The sequence below is a fragment of the Monodon monoceros genome, unplaced genomic scaffold (genome assembly GCF_005190385.1).
Source record: "Monodon monoceros isolate NGI ecotype Baffin Bay Population unplaced genomic scaffold, NGI_Narwhal_1 Super_Scaffold_20, whole genome shotgun sequence".
NCBI lineage: Eukaryota > Metazoa > Chordata > Mammalia > Artiodactyla > Monodontidae > Monodon > Monodon monoceros.
Window position 1 is genome coordinate 123,896,643 of NW_021703777.1, and position 21,943 is coordinate 123,918,585.

Genomic DNA, 21,943 nt, shown 5'->3' on the forward strand with positions numbered 1-21,943 from the left:
GGCGGCGGCGGCGGCGGCGGCGGCGGCGGCGGCGGCGGCGGCAGGACGAGCAGAGAGGCTCAGCCATATTTGATGGTTTTGTTGCTTTGCTCGGGAGTTCTCGGGAGTAATTTAATGCCGAAGGTCGCTGCCTAGTGGAAATAATATAGTACGTCATTAATATGGCGCCAAAAGATTGGGTTCTCGATATGTAGCGAGGAGGGAGGGCACGCAGCCGCCGAGTGCAGCGTTACTATCCCACCAGTAACTTGGGCATTGCCGGGGCGGGGGCCAGAGGAGGAGGAGAGGATGATTTTTGGATCCTGAGAATTGATCTATGTTGGATCAGTAAGTTTTATTATGATTATTTTTCAATTTTGGGGAACTGAAGACTTAGAGCTTTTTCTTCTTTTGGGTTTGTGAAGAACATGCGGTTTTCAGGCCAATCATCAATTAAAACGCGTTCAGAAGCAGAAGCCCAGTTTAGTTGGCTTTAGTTTATTAGAATTTTTTAGAAAGCCGAAGTGCATTAGGTTGTATGAAAGTGGAAAGCATAGTAGCAACTTGGTAGACAGATGGCAATGGCAGAACACAGGTCCGTGTACATATATGAATCCAGAGTGTGTGTGACCGTGGTGGTGATGGTGGTGGTGCGGGGGGAAGGGACGACGACTGTATTTGTCCAAACATAGGTGTGTGTGTATAGGTACATCTGTGTAGGGTGGCCGCAGCCTTAGCTCTTGTCACCGCGTCACCACATGTCCAAAATATTCATTGCATCAATTCAAGGACAGTGAGGGAGGGGTGGTGGTGGTGGGGGTGGTGGAGGGACAGTTTAGAAATTAGATTCTTCCAAATTGGGTTTCCAATGATCAGACCTTTTACTTATAGCGAGACTGCCTGTGAAGTGTAAAACCCTTTATCGGTGAAATTAGGAAGGAGTTGCACTGGTAGAGCAAACTACCGATTAACCATGAACTTAAAACGGATTGCAACTTGCAACCTTTGGCACCATCTGCAAATTGTGGAGGTGGTATCGCTAGGTCTTCGCTGCCTGAAATGAACGTGCAGTGTGCACCCCGGGACTGCAAGTTGCAAAGCCCTTCAGTGCACGTGTCTTGTGCCTGCGAGTGTGTATTTGTGAGTTGGGGGCTGTTGTTCGATAGCTAGCAGGCTTTCCGGGTTGTTGGAGCTGGCTTGCAAATGCGGGAGAGGGATGGAATGTGGAATGTTGACCGGGGAACCGAATCCTGTCGGAACGGTCCCATTTGCTGGAGAAATTCGATCCCTTCCACCTCCTTCCCGCTCCCCCCGCCCGCCTGCGGGCTGGAGGCGGGGCCGAGGACGCGGCTGCTGCTCAAAGTGGTGGAGCGCGGCGGCGGGAGGCAGGTGCACGGCACCCGCCAGTGGGGGTGCCTCAACTTCCGCGGGCGTTTAAATAGCAGCCTCTCTCCCCTCCCACCGGTAATAGGTGACCTGGCGGCCGAGGGCGGCGGGGGGAAGGGGACGGGGGATACCCGGGAGCGAGCCTCCGCGGCACGTGGGCAGGTGCTGGGTGGCCCTGGGGCCAACTTTTGTGGCCCGCCTTTGGCGTTGGAGGAGAGGTGGCTCCATGTGGAAATGGGGGCGGGCGGCGGCTGAGGCGCTGCTTTCTCGGCCGCGGCTGGAGCGTCACCTAACGGTCCCAGCAGAGCTGCTGGGCCCGGGGTGGGGGGCTTCGGGGGCGGGGACGCCCGGCCCACCGCGCCCGCGCCGCGGGAACCCCGCACAAAGCCCGAGGCGCGGGGGCGGCCACCGCGCTCCCGCCTGGGGAACTGCCCGAAGCCCGTCGCCGTCCCCGCGCTGATTCCGGCGGGCGGCCGCAGGCGTTTGTTTGTTGGTTCCGCGCCGCCTTCCTCGTCGGATGGCTTCCTGTGACAGAGGTGATACACAGTTTCCAGAACTGTCTGGGGGCGGGAGCGGGCGCCGAGCCCTCTCCTAGCTGCTCGCGGCCGCCGCAGCTCCCGCTCCCGTCTCACAACCGTTTCTCGCCGGCGCGCCCGCCCCAGCCCGAAGGTGCCGCCCGGGAGGGACTCGGGGAGGGGGACGGCGCGGCCGTTTCCAGCGGCGCAAGTGGCTTCTACACGCGAGGGAGCGTTTGATTTGCAACTGGGGCCGAGCGGATTGGTGCAGCTGGCGGCGGCGGGGCGGGAGGAGCGGCGGCGGCGGCGGCGGGGGGTGGCCACTTTCAAATGGAGAGGGCGGCGGCGGGGACGCCGCTGCGGAGGGAGCGGGGCTTGGTTGCGCCACGAGAAGGTGTCATCACTGCACCGGGGCTAATTCCGGCGGAGGTGCCGGGAGTTACTTTCCCCTCCTCCCGCGCTGTTGTTTCTGTCGCCTTGGGAGGAGGAGGAGGAGAGAGAGAGAGGGAGGGGGCAGCGTCGCCGCGCGAAGCCGCGGCCTTGCGCACACCCCGGCGGGCCGCGGGAGCCGCGCGGTGCGTTCTCCGGTGCGGGGCGGCGGCTCAGTTCTCCCCTCCCCGGGATCCCCCTCCCCCTTCCTGGGGTCCTCAGCTTTCTCTCTGCGCAGCCCACCCGCACTCTCCCCCCCTCCCACACGGGTTCCGCATCCACGGGTCCTTCGCCCCGGGTGCTCCCTGCCCTGTCGTACACCCTCGCCCCGGCTTCCCCACCCTGGGCTCCCCCGCCCCGGCGCGCGGGGGCGGCCGTAGTCCCGGCACCCGGTGAATGCAGCGTGCAAACAAAAAAGCGGGCGATTTAAACGTGCCTTCGAAACCCGTTAGGAATGCGTCGTCACCCGGAGACCGTTTAAAAGCAGCTTGGGCTGGTTTTCTAGTAACGAGGAGGGAGGCGCCCACCTCGCTTTGGCGGCGGCGAAGGTCTGCCGCCCTCTGTTTACCACAGCCGAGGGGGAATTTAAATTTTCTTTTTGTAAAGTGATAGCTGCAGTTGAATGACTTGACACGGCTACATTTTTAGGAAATTGCGAGAGAATCTGAAGTTTCCATTAATGGCAATGCTTAGGGGCTTCTTTCCCAAAGGTTTTTATTAGGGAACTATTTTTCCGTTTTAGAAAACCCGCTGCGAAAGGCTAGCTCTCTAGTTACCTACGTGGCTCGAGGCTAATATCTTTCGAAGTTAATGAACTAGTTTTAAGATCCAGAGAAATTATTTCCCTGAAAGCTGATTTAGGCAGTGATCCACCAATGGTTGGAGATTACTTTAGTAAATGGTATTTGACCAAATCACAGCTAATGAAGATTTAATCGCTTTTAGGTGGAGGAAGGAAGCGTTCGGTGTAACTGGACCTTACTTCCACAGACAACACTCTTGATACAATAATGTGTGGTAGTAGAGTGGGCAACACACACTGGAGAGCTAACAGGATGTTCTGTGTGTGACACTCTAGCAGATACCTGGAACTGAGAATTCTTAGTGTCCTTTTGTCCCAAAGGTTTCAGTCTCATCTAATGTCACTTTTAACTCAGATGACTTTCGGATTGTTTGGTTATTTTGCTTTCTTCCTTAAGTTTGTGTATTTTTACATGTGTTTTTGATGACCTGGCATTTTCAGGTACGTAAGTGTTACACATCTCCTTTCCTCCTTACACCAGCCAGAGATAAAGGCAGTAGAACTTGAACTTGATTCCATCTTAAGGTCATAGGCTGCTTTTCAAGAAGAAAAGTTGAGTGGGTTGTCACAGATTTTTAACTTTTGACAAAGGTAGGTATATGTTCATTTAGAAAGAAAAAGATCACCCCCCCCCCCGCCCAAGTTCTTCCTCCATCACTTGACAGGTTTTCAGCCTATAAATTAGTATTTTAGTTTTATATTTCTTACGGAGGTTGAAAGAGTAGCTATAAAGGGAAAATAGTGAGAAATGATGAGTGTGTTGGAGAGACCAGGGAGAGAAACCTTTTTGGAATTTAAGGAAATGTTGTATTTTAGAAATGAACCATTGCTTAGCCCAGACACTGTGGGGAGAAGGATTAACTAAAAACAGAAAATTTGGAGGACTTGGTGAGAATACAAGCAGATCTCCATGTGTTTCACCTTCATAAATACTGATTTTGGACTTTAAGGAGCCCTTAGTGGCTTAAAGTATTATTACAGAAGTGGTGTTACGTGTACATTGTTGAAAATTAGAGAAGCAACTATAAAAACACATTCCTACCATCTAGAAATCAGCATTGTATCGTTTTCCAGATAATTGTGTATATGTTTGTACGTATGTTTTAATCGGAATGAGTCATACTGGCTATACAGTTGTGTAAGGAGTTTTGCTTTTTGGTGTTTTTTTTTTTTTTCCCCCCCCCTGTTAGCAAGCTTGTCTCTTATTGGGAGATATTCAGATTTCCTCACTTGGCCCCGAAATATAGCACAGCAGCTTTGTCTAAAACGCTGTCCAGTCAGAGATCATTTATTGCATCTGGTTATTTCCCGTAAGTAGGTTTTAGTCTGTGTAGTAACTTTGACAGAACCTCTGGCATTGAGGAGGCATGCCTTTGGAATCAATCATGACTGGATTTGAAAGAGTTGGAATTAAACTAGCATTTTATTGTAATTTGGAAGTCTTCAATTTGGAGATTGTTTGAAAACTACTTTAAAGACATTTGCGTGATGTTTTTATCCACAGACTTGCTGGAAAAAGAATTATCACCTGTTTGTGTTCCAGTACTGAGGTGGTTAGAACAGCAAACATCAAGATGTACCCTGAGAAAACCATAATTCAGAAAGAGTTATGTACCAAAATGTTCATTGCAGCTCTATTTACAATAGCCAGGACACGGAAGCAACCTAAGTGTCCATCGACAGATGAATGGATAAAGATGTGGCACATATATACATTGGAATATTACTCAGCCATAAAAAGAAGCGAAATTGAGCTATTTGTAATGAGGTGGGTAGACCTAGAGTCTGTCATACAGAGTGAAGTAAGTCAGAAAGAGAAAAACAAATACCGTATGCTAACACATATATATGGAATTTAAGAAAAAAAATGTCATGAAGAACCTAGGGGTAAGACAAGAATAAAGACACAGACCTACTAGAGAATGGACTTGAGGATATGGGGAGGGGGAATGGTAAGCTGTGACAAAGCGAGAGAGAGGCATGGACATATATATACTACCAAACGTAAAATAGATAGCTAGTGGGAAGCAGCTGCATAGCACAGGGAGATCAGCTTGGTGCTTTGTGACCACCTAGAGGGGTGGGATAGGGAGGGTGGGAGGGAGGGAGATGCAAGAGGGAAGAGGTATGGGAATATATGTATATGTATAACTGATTCACTTTGTTATAAAGCAGAAACTAACCATTGTAAAGCAATTATACTCCAATAAAGATGTTAAAAAAAAAAAAGACATCAGGCACTGACCAAATACTTTATCTTTAGGGTTTGTCAGGAGTTGAGGAGGAGACATAAGAATGTCATGGTTCTGTTTGCTTCCTTCCTTTCTGTTGGGGAAGCTCTTTCCTCATTTAGTGATGCGGGGCATCTGTTCCACTCTTAATGGTCTGTCAGAATTTGCATTATAAACCCAGTTTTCCCACATGGTTAATAACAATAAGACATCCTCTGGAGGAAAATATGACATCTTAGCCAATATCTTGCTTTTTATTTGGATTGGAATTAAAAATTGTTCAAACAGTGGGAGTTATACCGGTTAAATGTTCTCCTCCCCTCCTTGTGCAAGCCTGTGATAGCTAGAACTGTCACCATGTTTAAAGATACCTTAAAAAAAGAATTTTTTGTTTTTCAAATGAAGGCTGGCTTTGCTTGGAATTGTTAGTTTCTTAGGTGGTGTCAGAAGCCTGGTAGGAACCTTAATTGGGAAAGTTTTAGTTCCTGAGACAGTAAGTTGTTTCCTTGAACGTTTTAGTGTTCAGTCTATTTTGTCTCTTTTCAAGACCTGGCAGCACTTTATTTGGTTATGAATTACAATTTGGAGAATTAATATGTTTATTATTTGTAGTATATAATATTTCAAAAAGTTGAGACTTAATTGGAACAGAATCTTGCCATTTGCCTGGTGTCCTTATACGACAATATTGTTCTGTGATTGTGAGGGGTATATATTTTGATGTTTTCACAGTTGGTGGGCTCTGATGGAATAAGTTAACTCTGCATTCCTAACAAATGGAAGAGTGGCCTTGGAGGGCTTTTTTTACCTTTGAGTTGGAAGTGGCATCTTGTCTTTAAGTTTAGCTAGGGTTAACTGTCATGGAACAGAGAGAAAATCTAGTCTAAGAGGATATTATTGATCCTGACTCCAGCCATGTTATTGTGGCCTGGCCTTATCTAGCCTAGACGTTGAATGATGATTAAGGATGTCTTCCTCACCTGAAAGCAACAAAAATAGATTACCAGAAATGGAATGGAAAGCCTGGTCTCTGGGGAAGAGACTGGGTATTTCCATTTTTGAGTCCTTTATTAACTCTAGAGCATTGGTGTATTATGTGTGCCTAACAAATGCTCAAGGACCAAGCTTTTGATGAATATTCTAAAACAAGTCAGATATTAACTTTTTGCTTTTGGTTCTTCAGGTAGAGTTAAGACATAATAAGGTGACTGAGGACAGTTGAAGTAAGTTCATTTTTAAAACTTCAGGTTCTTTTGGGCTTATTTGCTGAAGGAATTAATCCACAGTTTTCTCTTGGTTTGAAAGTTCTTCCAATTGGCAGTAATATATACTTTTTAATATTGAGCATTTAATGTTTGCACAGGAGGTTTTAATTTGAAAATTCATGACAGCTGCTAAGACAGTTTCTAAGCAGTTAAGTGAAGGTTTCATGGCTGAGGGTCCAAACTGAAGAATAAAAGAGCATTTTTTTTTTTTCTTTTACTCCTTACTCCAGGGTAAGTAAGCAGCAAGAATTGGCAAGGTTAACAAGTTGCTGGAGTTTGAGCTACCTGGTTTGCATTTGTTTAGCACAAAGTACACATAACATGGTTTAAGGTTTTTCTTAATGACTCATGGTCATTTTTATAAGCATCAGTTATTTCAGTGTTGAAATAAAATGATGCACTTAAAGATGTGTAGGCTGAGTTCTGGTGGCTTGTAACTTTTTTAAGGTTAAGGACACTTGAGTTCCAAAACCTGTGGAATCTCTCCCACAGAAAAAGCGAGTTGCACCGAAATTTGCATGTCATTTCCGGGTTTGGATGAATACCTTTAAGTGCATCCTGGGATTTCAGTTTAGCATTTAAATTCTGGTGACTTCTTTTTATGATTTCTCTCTGATCCTTTTACATCCCTGTTAACCATGTATTGTAGTTAAAATGCCTGTCTAGAACAGTCATTTTTCTGCTTATTGGTCACTGGCTTGAAAATCAGATAAGCATGTTAGAAGTTTTTATAACTTAGTGTACACTGGCCCCAAGTAGGAGCCTCAGGGGTTTTCCTTTGAGAAAAATTCATGGGTTTCTTGGCCTTTATTTAAGTCGTTTAGAGCACCACCACCACCACCCCGCCCCTCCCTCTCACCCCCTTACTGCCAGTCTGTTGATTGATAGCAGGGATCAGTAAACTTTTTTAGTAAAGGGCCAGATAGCAAATATTTTAGGCTCTGTGGGCCTGACGTCTCTATTGCAGCTGTTCAGTTCTGCCATTGTTGCGAAAGCAATCAGTGGACAAGAGGTAAATGAATGAACGTGGCTGTCTCCCAATAAAACGTTATTTACAGACAGTGAAGTTTGAATTTGGTATAATTTTCAGGTGTTCTGAAATGTTCTTTTGATGCCCTCTCCCCAAACCATTTAAATATGTAAAAAACATTCTTAGGGGCTGGACAAAAAAAGATATGGACCCCTGATCTATAGTCATGCAGCCTTACTATACTATATGTACTTATAGTATATACCTGTAGCATAGTATAGTGATAACAGCATCACCTAGTCACCAGATTGTTTCTGCTGGGGCTGAATTCCCTTTCTGGTAGGAATCTGCAATAGCAAGTTGAAATCAGAAGTTTGTTTGATAAATATGGAGGGAGTTGGCTAGTCTGAGGGCTGTGGCTCTTAACTCTTTGATTCCTAGATCCCCTTTGAGGATAGGATGTGTAATACAGGACCCTGTGTACCTAGGAAAGCACAGCTAGGGAGTCACACCCTCCAAGGGGACCAGGCCAAGAAGGGTATACATTTATAACCTGGGGATATACATTATAACCTGGGAATATATCCAGAGGGAGATACATCCAGAGGAAGATAACCTCTCTCCGAGTAGGGTGTATGTGTCACCGATCAGAAGTTAATGCCAGCTGCTCAGAGGACTCACACCCCTGTGATAGTGTCCAGGGAACTACGGGCACACTCTCTTTCCAGCTCTACCTTTTGTAGGCTCCACCAGGCAAAATGGCATTTGCAACCATATTCACATCAGCTTCCAGGAAACTGTTTTCAAGTTCCAAGTTAACAGACTGTTACTTAGTACATTTTAGTCGTCGGCTCCCTGGTAACATGTAGTCCATGGCCTTAATCTTTGAGATGACCTCTTTCTAAATCGCAGGAGGTGTCCAGGAGCGGGAAGCCTGTGGTTCAGGCGCTGGGAGGAGGGTGGATGGCACAGGAGGGCCACCCATCTCGGGAACTGGTCTTTGGTTCAGCCACTGGCTTTGCCCTAGACCTAGCTACCTGTGTGTCCCCGCTCACGCTGCTTAACCTCGCCAGAGTTTATTTATGTACTTGTCTTTTTAAAGTCGGGACAGGTAAATTATCTCTAAAATGTTTTCTAGTGCCGCAGTTATGATTTTATGGGTTTCTTTGGGGAGGGTTTCCTGTAGACACAATCCATGAAAAGGGTGAGACTCTTCGGCTTTCGCCTCGGAGAATACTTTCCAGACCTTGTTGCTAGGCTTTGAGACTGTCTTATGTTTCCATGACCATAATAACGAAACTTGTACAATTGTGATGAAATGTTTGTTTTCATACGTAATTCAGATGATGTGTAAATGCAGTTTTAAGTGTGCCATCTTGGTCTTCTAATGTACAACACTGGGAGTCTGAGTTTTCTTTTAAACAGTACTTTAAAAATTTTTGGTGACTTAACATTGTTAGTGGTAACTGATAGTTTCTGACAACCGGCTATAATCAGGGAACAAAGTTCCTCAAAACAGCTGCATTTCAATCTGTGCACAGTGTAATTGTCATTAACTGGTTGAGTCTGGTTTCTGCAGAAGCTGCTTTGTATATCCTGTATAAGAACATCTGGTTTGAGCATTTAAAAATCTTTTAAAATTATGCTTTATCACTTGGCATTTATTGGTTTATTCTTCCAAGGGTAGAATAAGGGGTTGTAGACTCCTTTCCATCCTTATCCTTACCTTGGTTCATTCAGAATTATCTCCTGCTAGCTAAGTTACACTTAGTTTTTTCTAAAGTGTTATTCTTCAATGAAGTTTTAGAGTCTGATCTGAAGATGTGCTTGTGTGTGTGTTATAAATTAGAATTTGGTTCAGAGATCCCAAGAATATATACTGAAGAGTTTGGTCTTACGTTAGTTTTTTCTGGTAAATTGTCAAAAGAAAAGTGTGAAAAGAGGACCTATAGGGCAAATAGGCTTTGTTTTTCATTTGAATTCTGACTAATAGCAATGTGTTAAGGAGGATTCTGAAGTCACGCCTGGGTTTGCGGTGGGGGCGGGGGAGGGGGGGTGGAGAGTGACCTAATTTATTAACCATGCCTGCCTGCAATGGGTAGAGGAAATGGTGTGTTTGGTAACCATCTCTGGAATGTAGCTTTTTTTTTTTTTTTACTTTTTTTTCCAAAATAGTACTGCTCTTAAAGTGAATAGGAAGTTGAGTATTTATTCTTTAAAGGTAGTTTAAACCCTAGTTTTCCTGTCTGGCTTAGTTTTTCTAATTGCATATGTTTTTAGTGACCTGCTATTGGCACTGGATATTCTTATGTTTTGAAACCTTTACTTTTGAAGTAAATAGTGAATGAGTGATAGTAGCATTTTACAGCACTATCCTGTTACCTTTTCTGTTTCTTCCTCCTGTGCTATTTTATCAGGTATTTTGAAACAAGACAAGGCTTTGATACCCCATCTCGGGAAGGAGGTGGAATGTATATAGTTTATTGATGGTTGCTCATTTTAGGCTGGTGCCTGCCAGGGGCCAAGAAGTTGTGTTCCCAGCCTCTTCTATAATGTGAGCAGCAGGGAAGAAAGATTTTGGGTTTTAAATCTTTACTATTATAAATAGCGTAGTACAGGATCATGGTAAAAAATTAACAACATGTAAAAGGTCATAAAGGGAGGTAAAAGTTCCCAACCTATTCTGTTTCGAACACTTCAGTCACATTTCTCAGAGATAAACACTATTAACCTTAATGTTCTTCCAGAAATTTTCCCTGAGTATGCAAGCATTTGGTGTATATATTCTCTTCTCTCCTTTTTTATATGTAAATGGACTGATATTTCATTCCCCTCCCCCTACAGTTTGCTGGTGTTTCTTTCTTGATATGTCTTTCGGATCTTCCATATCTGAGCATATAGATCTAACAGAAAGGAATTTGGGGTAGATGGAAATAGGGATAGAAGCTCAGGATTGGAGGCCAACGTGCTTGATTGCTTTTATTGTTTGGGGTGAATTCATTTACTCTCATGTAAAGGGAAGTTAAAAAAGATACATTACAAATACAAGTGATTGGAGTGTTTTGTCATAACTGCTCTTTAGGTACTGACTCTAATTGAGTCATCAATTACAGAGACCTGGGAAGGGTTTAATAGATTGTTTTAGGACTCATAAGCAAAGATTGGATTATTTATAAATTGCCAAATGGGAGCTGCCTAATTCATTCAGAACCACTCTTACTTATAAATTCCTTAAAATCTTGAAAAATTGTTTTATTAACTTTTAAACTCTGAATTTAAAAATAATTTATAAAGAATTTATGGTGAGCTAATGTGTTGTAGCACTTGGACTTTATTAGTAACATTCATAGGAGTAAATCTTGCAGTTAAGATTATCTGGTCAGTTCTTAAAATCTTTTCTTTTGGGAGAGGTGGTTGATTATTGCTAATATAAACTCTTTTCTGCTGAATATTTTCAAGTATGATGTCTTTGCAAAGGCTCTATAATAGCTTGGGCAGCATTTCTTTTTTATAAATTTGTTTATTTTTTGGCTGCGTTGGGTCTTCGTTGCTGTGCGCGGGCTTTCTCTAGTTGTGGCGAACGGGGGCTACTCTTCGTTGCGGTGCGCGGGCTTCTCGTGGCGGTGGCTTCTCTTGTTGCGGAGCATGGGCTCTAGGCGCACAGGCTTCAGTAGTTGTGGCTCAAGAGCTCAGTAGTTGTGGCTCGTGGGCTCTAGAGCGCAGGCTCAGTAGTTGTGGCGCACGGGCTTAGTTGCTCTGTGGCATGTGGGGTCTTCCCGGACCAGGGCTTGTACCCGTGTCCCCTGCATTGGCAGGTGGCTTCTTCACCACTGCGCCACCAGGGAAGCCCCCTTTAAACACATTTTGATGTACGACATTATAAAGGACACATTTTTAAAAGTTCCGTTTTTCTGGGTTGAAATATTTAGACAAGGTTAAAACTTTAACATTTAATATCTAAGCAGTTTGTCAGTTAAGTCAAATCTGTGACTATCTTTTTGACCAGATATAACCCTTTGGTTAAAGTGAGAAATCTGGGTTTGAGTTACAGTCACACTAGTATTTTTACACTCTGAGCATATGAATTAGATAGTGTTGTCAATTTGAAAACTTACTATCTAGGCGATTAATGTTTGCTTTAAAAACTGAGGTAAGAAACCAGCTGGATTTCCTTCACATTCATTTAGGGATAGGAGATTACTGTGAAGTATAGGTCATTATTATATTTGGGTATTTTGTTGCCTTGGGTACTGTATACTTCATAGAAGACAAAAAGAAAGAAGACATATTAAGGAAATGTAAATCATTTTTTATAGGGGAGGTAATAGTCTATGACCAATAACTTAGCAATAAAATTATCAGTTGCATAGTGTTTAGAAATAATATTTGAATTGTGTGAACTTAGCAAACAGAACTAGCTCATTATAAAATACCTTTATCTTTATGTAAGACTACTTGGTGTCTGAAAATACATTCTTTAAAGTACATTTTTATATTATACATTTTCTAAATACATTTTAAAATGTAGTACATTTAAGTATTAGATCGTTAACTTTGACAGAGAATGGAAGGGCACCTATAAATTTGAAAATAAAGTAGTGGAACTTACTCCAGTGAAAGGTCATTTAGATATTAAAGTGAAGCATTTTAAATTCCATAAAGCTGAGTGAACATAGGATACAGTTTATGTACAGGAACTCAGTCTTTCATCCTATAGGTTATTTTAACACATAGCTAATCCAATACATTGCATTAGGTAATACATAGAGAAGTAGTATGTAGAGGTCTTTAATTGAACTTTAATTGAATCGAAGTTCTAGAACTTCTTGAGAGTGAAATAGATAAGAGTGAAAACAGAGTGGACAAAACTGATACTTTGAAGGAAAAAACCAGCCTTTCTGCATATAAACCATAAGATAATTAAAACCACTAGGGTGTAGTCCTTATTGTAGCTGTAGAGTTTATGGCCTGATAAATGGTCCCTGTTCCACCACAGAGAGTAATTCTAGTGACTGGACAGTTTGTTTTCCTCACATCTGTCTTCTTCCCGGGAGTAGCATTGAACAGACATCCTCAGATTCTTAATCATCTTATTCCTTTGTAAAAGCTCTTCTGTCTTTGTCCTCCAGGCCACTTCCCATTCTTTCTTAGCTGGAGTCGCATGCCAGTCCTGCCTCCCTGGCACCACACCCAGGTCACTGAACTTGGTCCCTTACAAATTCCTGAACCACTTGGGGATGGGTTCCTTCAGCTAATGGCTGCTCTTAACTTAGTGCCTGCTGACTTCCCCCCTTCATTTCAGTCTGAGGAAACTTAAATTTGAAGGTTTTGAGGTACCTTGCTGTCTCACATACATATCCCATGTCCCACTATGATCCATGAATCCTGTAACCTTTATAGTAGTTATCACACTGAGGCTACTTATCTACTTACTTGCTTACTGTATCTCCCTGTGGGCCATTCCGTATCTTGTTCACCATATTTCTGGCATCTAACTTGATACAGTTTTAATTGAATTAATATATTAGCTAATCCACTACCTTTTAACCCCTGCGACAGAAGAGGCTGCAGGAGAGTGATCTGCATGTAGGATGTTACCTGTGCTTCCTGAGGAGGTGGTACTTTGAGCAGCTGCCACTCGCGCCTGGTTGTCTTGGCATGTCCCTCCGTGCTGCCAAAGGATTGTCTCTTGACTGATGCAGCCAGCGTCTTTGGCCAGTGACTTCCTCTTACTTGGTCTTTCCAGGCAATGTTCTGATTATAATCAGGCTTCCTAGGTAATCTTTCGCTTTTTGGGCAAAGTCCCAAATGCCCAATAATTAGTGTTTTGTCTGCCTAGCTGTTATGCTCCTCATGGCAAATGGACACTCCGGGCTGCTGTAAATTGCATCACTTTGAGCCAGTTTTGATGAAATCAGACAGGATGTCAGGACAAGCCCTATTGAGGACTGGACCCAGAGTTCTGGGGGTATCTTTTGTAGCTGCCCTTTGAAGTCTTGTTTTGCTCAAGACCTCTCTCTGTGATGTCTTTATTTCACATTTAATTCGAGAGAATCTCTTTTCTGGAATTTACTATAACCTTTTAGAGACACATATATAGAACATTTAAGTGATAATGCAAGGCAGGAGTTGATTGGCTGTTAAAGAAAATAGTACTTTAAAAAGTAGGGTGAAAAAGTTCTAAAAGAAGGAAAAGTGTGAAATGAGCGGTATAGAATGTAAATGCTTTTAATTGGAATGGTTGCAGGGTACTTAGTGACTTTGAGCTGTGCCCTGGAGAAGAGGTGGGATTGGGATGGATGGGGGCGGGGGAGGAAAGGGCCAAAGGACCACCATCAGCAGAGACTGAGGATGGAAAGAAGAGGTGTTTTCAAGGATAGAAGCCAGGCAAACTGGTTACAGGGGCTTGTTAGGAGAGATGTTTGGGTAGAGCAGGGAGGGGCCAGGTGGTGGAAAACCTGAGTTTCTGGCTGGACCCATTTGCAGTGTGGAATGGAGGGAGAGATTGGCATAGGGAACAGCTCGATGAGGTCACCTCGTAGGATGGTTTAATTTGTTGTAACAATTGGAAGGGGTAAAAAATTGTGGGCATGGAGAACGGAAGGGTGGTGCCTAAAGTAATCTTCGGTATAGTGGCTGAAGACCTCGTGGGGCAGTAGGGGGACTGGAAAGGGTCATACGTTATGAAATGACAAGCCTTGGCAATTGAATAGAAAGGTAAGAAGGGATGTATATTAGTAAATAAATGAGCAAATAGCAAGATTCTGAATGTGAAGTTGCCGCACAGAGGAATATGCTAGGTTATATGTATGTTAAGTATTACAGCGTTTTGCCCAAAATGTGCTGCTGCTTGTTACCTCCCCTTTGCTCTTCAGGACTCTGGCTCAGAATCTTTCCGACTCAGTCAAGCTGTGTTTCTGTAGAGTCTTGTGTTTACCACTGTCGAGCACTAAGCATACTGAATTCCTGTGGACTTGTCTGTCTTCTCTGCTAGACCAGGAACTCCATAAGATCAGGGATAGTCATTTTGCTCCAGCGCCTCCTAATATATTAGGTATTCAGATGTTTGTGGGATGCATAAATATATGCTGTTATATTTTCTTGCTGCTTTCTCTGGAGTGTTGCAAGTAGCCCTTTTAATTGATTATTACTGATCCTACTACCACCTAGATAATAATCAGTGATTGCCCTAAATGATGCTAAGGGCCCTCTGCTTTCTCTCACTGGCTTTCATTGGACAGATGTTTGCAGCATGCAACCGCTGTAGTGTCTGTCTTAAAGATAGTAACGTGTATGTACTTGGATTTCTTGGTGGAGTAAGTAACCCCAGGTGAGGTACATCAGGCTGATGTCAAGGATTAAGTATGTCAGAGCCCCAGAGGAGGCGATTCTGGTGTGCGCTCACCCCGTTCCTGTACCAGGTTCCCTGGAGAAGTACAGCACAGCATTCTCAACCTTCTTTACTCAAGCAAGATCTTTTAGGGCTGGTGAAAACGGAATTTATGAGAACAAAAGTACTATTTTAACTCTTCTTGCGTAATTTTGCATGAGAGTATGTATGTGTGTTTAGGAACATCATTCTATTTTGGTCAATGCTTGCATCCTGCATACAGTGACTGAAGCGTGTGCTTTCTCTGGGAAACTGTGTATGAAAGCTAGCAGGAAAACATTTTGATTTTAAAAGACTCTCCATTTTCCAAACTCTTCCCTTTAGGTAAACGTTAGCTGTCCAAGTCAATGAAGCTGTGACCAGCGTTTGTTTCCTCGTTTCCAGCTGGGGAGCGTTCGTGCGCTTTCTCAGCCTCTTACCTTCTCACAGTTCTTACACCCGCTCCTCAGGTGGGAACTGCATTCTTCTTGCCCTGCTGCTTCACGCTGTTACTTTTAAGGAATTCCTCTTCCGGTAGCACCTTCCTTTTCTTTTCTTCTTGTTGTAAAGCTCTCTTGTAACGTAGGCCCTAGGGAGCTGAGGCTGAAGCGCTTGCTGGGAACGAGTGGTCTTCGCCTTTCCGTCCCCTCCTTGTGCGTCCTGACAGGTCCGGAGTGGGAGCAGGGTGCCTTCTAGGAGGCTGGAGGACGGTTCGGCTGTCAGCAGTTGGTGTTTTGGCACATGGTGACAGGGCGGGGAAGATAATCCTTTCAAGAGGGGATGGGGCCACGGGAGTGTGTTGTCTGCGGAAGTTTTTCCGGGGGTGGGCCTGCCCCAGGCCGAGTTGTAGGTTGCTGGGTGTCAGAGTTAGGGGTGAACGGGGCTCTGCAGCAAAGCCGGGGAGGGGCAGTGAGGGTGGACTTTAGGACTGTGACCCCGCCCATGACCCGAGTGAGGACTCACGTCCCGGGCTTCCTCGTGGAAGTTCTTTTAATGGTTTTGGAAGGATCATTTGGTAAAAACACACAAACTTTAACTGGTGAGTGTTTCAGAAAGAAAATATAAAATAGAGATTAGGAGCCTGCATATTTGAGAGAATCATACAGGTCTGTTTTGTAGGTGGGAGCAGACTGCAAAATGGGGTGCTTTCTGCCGTTTTGACTTCAGCTTTACAGTTCCACTTAGAGTGGACCTTTGGGTTTTTAATTTCCGACTTGCTGTAGAACAGTTTCTGTCTTGTTTCGAGCACGGTGGTTCTCCACATTGTTTTCCCACACCATTCCTGTGTGCCACACTCTTAGAAGCTCATCGCATTGTAATGCTGTGATTCCCAATGAGGGAGAGGTTGGGATATACTTTTTTGAGGGGCTGGATGGGTAGGGAATGGATGACCAACCATACTTTGACTTGGAAAGCCCTCCTCCCTCATTGGGAGTCACTGATCTGGCAGTAAGATCAGGGCCCTAAAGATGTCGAGGTGATCAGTAGTTTTAGTTTGGAAGAGCTTTTCGGATTTGTTTAGAAAGCTGCCCTGTGTGAATATAACCTTGAGTTCACCTGTGTAAGTTCAGTGACTGGCCGTTCAATCTCGGTGCACTGCCCTCTTTCCTAAATGCAGTCTTTCTCTATTCTGTGGTGCTGGAGGCCTGTTACCACCTGGCAGGCGTTGGCAAGGTGGGCTGGGTGTCTGCACGAACTGCTTTCTTAGTTTGGCTGAGTTAGGTTGGACAAGGCCTGTAAGGAGTTGGGGTGAAGGGTAGTGAAATTGGATTTGCGATTAGAAGTTCCCTGCTCACAATGTGACCTTGGGTAAGTGGCCGCTTAAGCCTGAGTTTCCTAATGAGTAAAGGGGAGGGGTCTGGATCCCAATGAATCACTGAGGGGTTGGAGATGACCAGAGGATACATTTGCATTCCCAGTTGTCCCATTGGTTTTGTTCCTAGGACTCCAGGTACTCAGCTTTTAGGCTTCTTTTAGCAAAATTTGTCCGAGAAGCATCATCATGCCCAGCGCAGCGTAAATATCCACACGTCCCGGCACAGCCCCATCCCCACGCGTACGCACACGCGTAAAATACGAATCTGCCCGTGGTGAGGAAGCCCTGTGCTCATTGCCAGGGGTTTGTTCCTGCAGAGCTTGCTGCCAGTCCCCGCAAGAGACTCCTGGAGTAGTCGTAGTGATAATGTCACAGGAACGAGAGAGAAGGCCTGGCACCTTGGGGAGACCTGCTGATATGTGACTTCTCCACCCCTCCCCCTCCTTTTTGAACCTGTTCTGTTACTAATTGCACCTAATTATGTATCTTTGGTCTTTCTACTGCTTACGATTCAAATGCTACTCAAAGCCGATTGTTTGCTTTTGTGTGCTGTGAATCCTGGGCTGCCATCTGAAGCACAACTTGATGATTGTGTGTATTGTCATCTTGGGTTAAGTGCCGTCTCATTGCCTTGCAGGCTGCCTGCTGTTTCCCGGGGAGATCATGAAACGAGGTCGCCTTCCCAGCAGCAGTGAGGATTCTGACGACAATGGCAGTAAGTCCTGCTTTGTTGTTCTTGGAACCTACCAGGGTTTGGGTCAGTGTAAAAACATGGTTCTTTAATGTAATGCTTTAAATAGCCGAGGCCCTTCGAATATCAGGGAGGTCAGCGAAGAGCTGAGGCCTGAGAAACACATGTGAGTGTGATACTGCAGGTCTGTAACCAAATCTTTCTGGGTAAGGTTGACTGCAGGCAGGCATTCCTCAGGCTTCCTGTTTGTTTTCCAGAGATGGATAATCCAGTTTCAAGAGTCACTGGTGTGTCTGTTTTTCCTAAACATCATTTACAGCACTTCACAGTTGCTCTTTATGAAAAGGGAACTTAATCGAAGCCAGTTAATTATTAACTAGTCCAACCCCCGATACAAAGGGAGATTGAGGACTGCCTAGTGTGATGTGAAAACATTAAGTACACGAGTCAGCGGTCTTCAGTTGATTTGAACATGCCTGTATTTAATAATACTACTGTATGCATCTCAGCTCTCTGGCATCCTCGTATTTTCACAGTGCAGCTGAGAACCAGAAGTTAGTTGGCTTCCAGGCAGGCAAAATAAATGTCACACAGCATCTGTGTATTGGGAAGCTAACAGACGATCTGGGGAAGAGCGCCCTTCAGATAGCAAGGAAATTTTGTACCTAGCACGGTGCCTGAGCTCTGGCCCATTATCTTATGTTTTATATTACAGATCAAATTTGGGAAACCTTGAGAGAATGCTCGCTCTGCTGAGTGATGGGAAAAGTATTGGGCCTGCTTTCAAGGAACTCTGTCTTTGGCATATATAAGATTGAGCTCCGATGGAAAGTCATCAGGGCAGTCGGAGATGCCTTTTTGATGCACTGTGGAAATGTATATATGTAGACACAAACTCAGGAGGGGGAGGGCAAGGGAAACCTACAGAGGAGATAAAAGTTGGGCAGGTCCTGAAGGATGAAGTCGTTTTAGGCAAACAGGGTTGTCTTTCCGCGCTCCAAGTTTTCGGCAGATTAAAAGTGGCAAATTAGAAAGCAAAGCTTTGCTGTAGGTGGCCACACTGACAGCCACCGGAAACACGAAAAACAGAAGAACTCAAGCACAGCAGTTTGACTGGAGCGTTGGGTGCAGGCATGGAGCAGTGGGAAGGAGAACTGGTGGTGATGGGTGGGTGTTGGGTGTTGGGGGTACCTGCGAAGTAAGCTGAGACCGGAGGACGGTGAAGGGCTGGGAGCTCTTGGGACAGATGGTGGGAGCTAATGTTTGGCATGAGGGAGGAGCGAGCTGGGTAAGCACTCCAGAGAGAGCGGCGTTCCTTCTGTTTCAGGGAGCGGTATTAAGGGGCTGTACCCCGTCTGTGGGAGCCTTCGGGAACCCTGAACTTCTTAGCGCTTACCTATTCACGGCCCTCACTACGTGTTTTCTTCTATTTACTTAGGCTCTTTACTCCTTGAGGCAAAAACATGCTTAGGTATTTCTTTTCTGCCCCCTGTGGTGCCTGTCAAAGTGTCCTCTGGAGTTATAAGCACTCAATAAATGCTTGCTGTTAGCTCGTGTACACAATTTGTCCTGCAGCAATTAAAAAAGAAAACAACTTGCTTTTTAAGTTCAGAATTAATCAGAAGAAGGGTTCATGAGTTATGTCCGTGTACTAATAGTGCCTGGTAAAAGGCTCAGAGTCCTGTTTTCCTCTGATTTTGGTTGAGGAGCCGGTCCGTGCTCACTTCGTTGACTCTCAGCACTGCCTCATATCCACTTTGGGAGAGCTGGGTTAGAAAAGGTTCTCCTGGAATGTTCTCTCAGACTTAGACTCTTCCCCTTTCTGGACTAGAGGGTGTGCATTCTTGACGTCTCTGTGTGTGTCTAAATGTAATCCAGTGACGTCGGATTAGGGCCAATCGTTTTCATTTAAACGCCAATTTAAAGGCTTTATGTCCAAATACAGTCACATTCTGAGGTATTGGGGGGTTAGGCTTCAACATATGAAATTTTGGGGGACACAGTTCAGCCCATAAAAGCCCTAGAAGACAAAACGCTTCATGTAAACCTATATCTCCACCCAGAACTCTAGGGGAAGAGAGTACCCAAAGTCCCCACCGAAAGTCTATCCATCAGGTCACCTTCCTGGTAATGGGCCTTTTTCGTCCTCCAGCTAATATGCCTGTGTCTGTGCTGGCCTCCCCGAAGAAGGCAGGGATGGAGGACTAAGGTAAATGCCTACAGGGTACAAGCTGGGTTTTGCCCTACCCTAGGCTACACATGGAAATGGAGTGGTGGTGGTAGAGGCTGAGGATGCTAGCTGCCAGTGGAAAGGAGGCAGGCTGGCTGTGAAGCGAGTGGTGACACTTCATGGCTGTGCTGTCTGTCCAGGCCTAGTGATTTGGTCATTACGGTGGATGCCGGTCGTGGTAAACAGCTCTCATTAAGACCCCTAGAATGCCAAGCCGTGAGAACACACGTACATTACCTGCACCATGGGACACACTCTCCACCCTTTCTGAGGGCAGCTGCTACCCAGAGTGGGTTTCTGCCACCAGCCTGCCTGTTTGCACTGGAGCCCATCCTCTTGTGTAGGCACGTGGTGGGTGTGGGTAGGTGCCTTCTGCCCCTGCAGTCAGGTGCACAGAACTGAGCCTGCCCTTAGCTGAGTCTGAGTACTTGGCAGCCCTGCTTGTGAGATGGGCGGTCCGTGCAGTGGCCTCTCCCCAGCCTTTCCAGCCTGCAGTCCCGACGGAAGTTTGGCAGCAGCTCCCGGCCCAATGCAGAGCATGTCAAAGTGGAGAAGAGGCAGCTGCGGACGTCAGCTTGGGGCCCCAGCACCAGCCACGGTCACGGCTAGGCCCCGCTGGCCTCCTGGGCTGGATGGAGCCCTTTGCTTTGATTTCTGGCCTGGTCCAGGGGAATACCGGTGTGGTATTTACAGTTGGGGATGGACCGGCATTTTCTGTGCCAGTGCAAGCCCTCATCCAGCTGCAGTCATAGCTGTTGAAGCCTTTCTCCAGGTGCACTGGAGTGCCAGCCTTGGCAGTTGGATGAAGTAGCACTGGGGTGTTTGCAGGCTGTGTCTGTAATTGCTGGGCTCCTGGGACTGGGTGGCTCAGCCAGTCTCTGAAGTTATGCATTGTGCCAGGGTGTGGCCCGGGGAAACAAGCACTTTATTTCCTGCTTCCCAGTCCATGGTCCTCTGTGTTAGGGGTTTTGGCAAATGTGGCGGTGGGTCCCCCAGCTATATTTGGTGTTTCCATCCAGCCTGCGGGGAGGAGGAAGGAGCTGGAGGTTGAATCGGTCATCGTTGGCCAATCATTTTATCAGTCATGCCTCGGTAATGAAGCCTCTGTAAAAACCCAAAAGGACAGAGGTCGGAGAGCTTCCAGATGGCGAGCGCGTGGTGACTGGGAGAGAACGGTGCGCGCCGAGAGGGCGTGGAAGCTCTGTGCCCTTTCCCCATGCCTTGTCCTACGTACCTCTTCATTTGGCTGTTGACTCATATCCTTCAATATCCTCTTAGAGTTAAGTTGGTGATCTAGTCAGTAACATGTTTCTCTGAGTTCTGTGAGCCGCTCTAACAAAGTAGTTGAACCCGAGGAGAGGGGCTCATGGGAACCTCTGCCAGTCAGAAGCACAGGTAATAACCTGGGCTTGGCAACTGGCATCTGAAGTGGAAGTTGGTCTCATGGGACTGAGTCTGGAATCTATTTCTATCTCCGAGTCAGAATTGAGTTGAATTCCTGGACACGCTGCTGGCGTCTGACAGTTGCTCGTTGGTGTGGGGAAGCTTCCACAAGCACGTGTTGGAATTGGGTCTGGGAACCATTTTCACCTGCCTAATGCCCTAAATTTCAGGGCTGTGTTGACCTCCCCGTGGGAAGGCCTGGCGTGTGGCGAGGGGTTCCGGGGCCAGGCACCTTGTGAGGGCCCTGCCTGGTCTCCCGGGTTTTCACACCTGCACTGACCCTGAAACACTTCTGTCTTCTCCAGTTATCCAGCCAGCTTCTGCTCCATCACTGGTGATAACGAAGGCACAGAGAATAGCTGAGTAAAATTCAAACCTACTAATTCTGCACTTAGCAATGCAGGTCGATGAGTGGCAAACATGAAGTTTTGTGAGGACTTCTGTTTTTCTGGGCTCTCTCCAGCTTACAGATAGAAAATGAAGAAAAGACCAGAATTTTTAGTGGGTGAAACGTACTTTCTGCTTTGGACCCTTTATGTTACATTTTTTAATAACTTGCCGTCATGTTTTTGGTTTGGCTGTGCTTGGTTTCCTTCATGGCAAGTCTCTGGAGGCTTCTTGGAGGTATCTCTTTTGCATAAAAGTTAACTCTGCTTCCACTTCTCTTTCTGTTTGACTGTACCTTTAATTTGCTCCTTTCCCCCCATCAGTTGCATCTTGTGATACCGCAGAGTTGTGTAGGAATTCTTGAAATGTGGAATTTTTGGCTCAAGTACTACAGAACGTGGGCTGTACCCGTGTCTCCTCCAGGCACATG

The 21,943-nt window shown here is 45.6% G+C and overlaps 1 protein-coding gene across 1 annotated transcript in view; it reads left to right on the forward strand.

The window, feature by feature from the left end:
- Positions 1-21,943, forward strand: part of JADE1 (jade family PHD finger 1) — a 57,004-nt gene that overhangs the window by 626 nt on the left and 34,435 nt on the right. The window contains 1 exon segment of the mRNA XM_029234626.1: positions 17,400-17,477. Coding sequence (XP_029090459.1) covers positions 17,426-17,477 — 52 coding nt within the window. The 5' untranslated portion in view covers positions 17,400-17,425.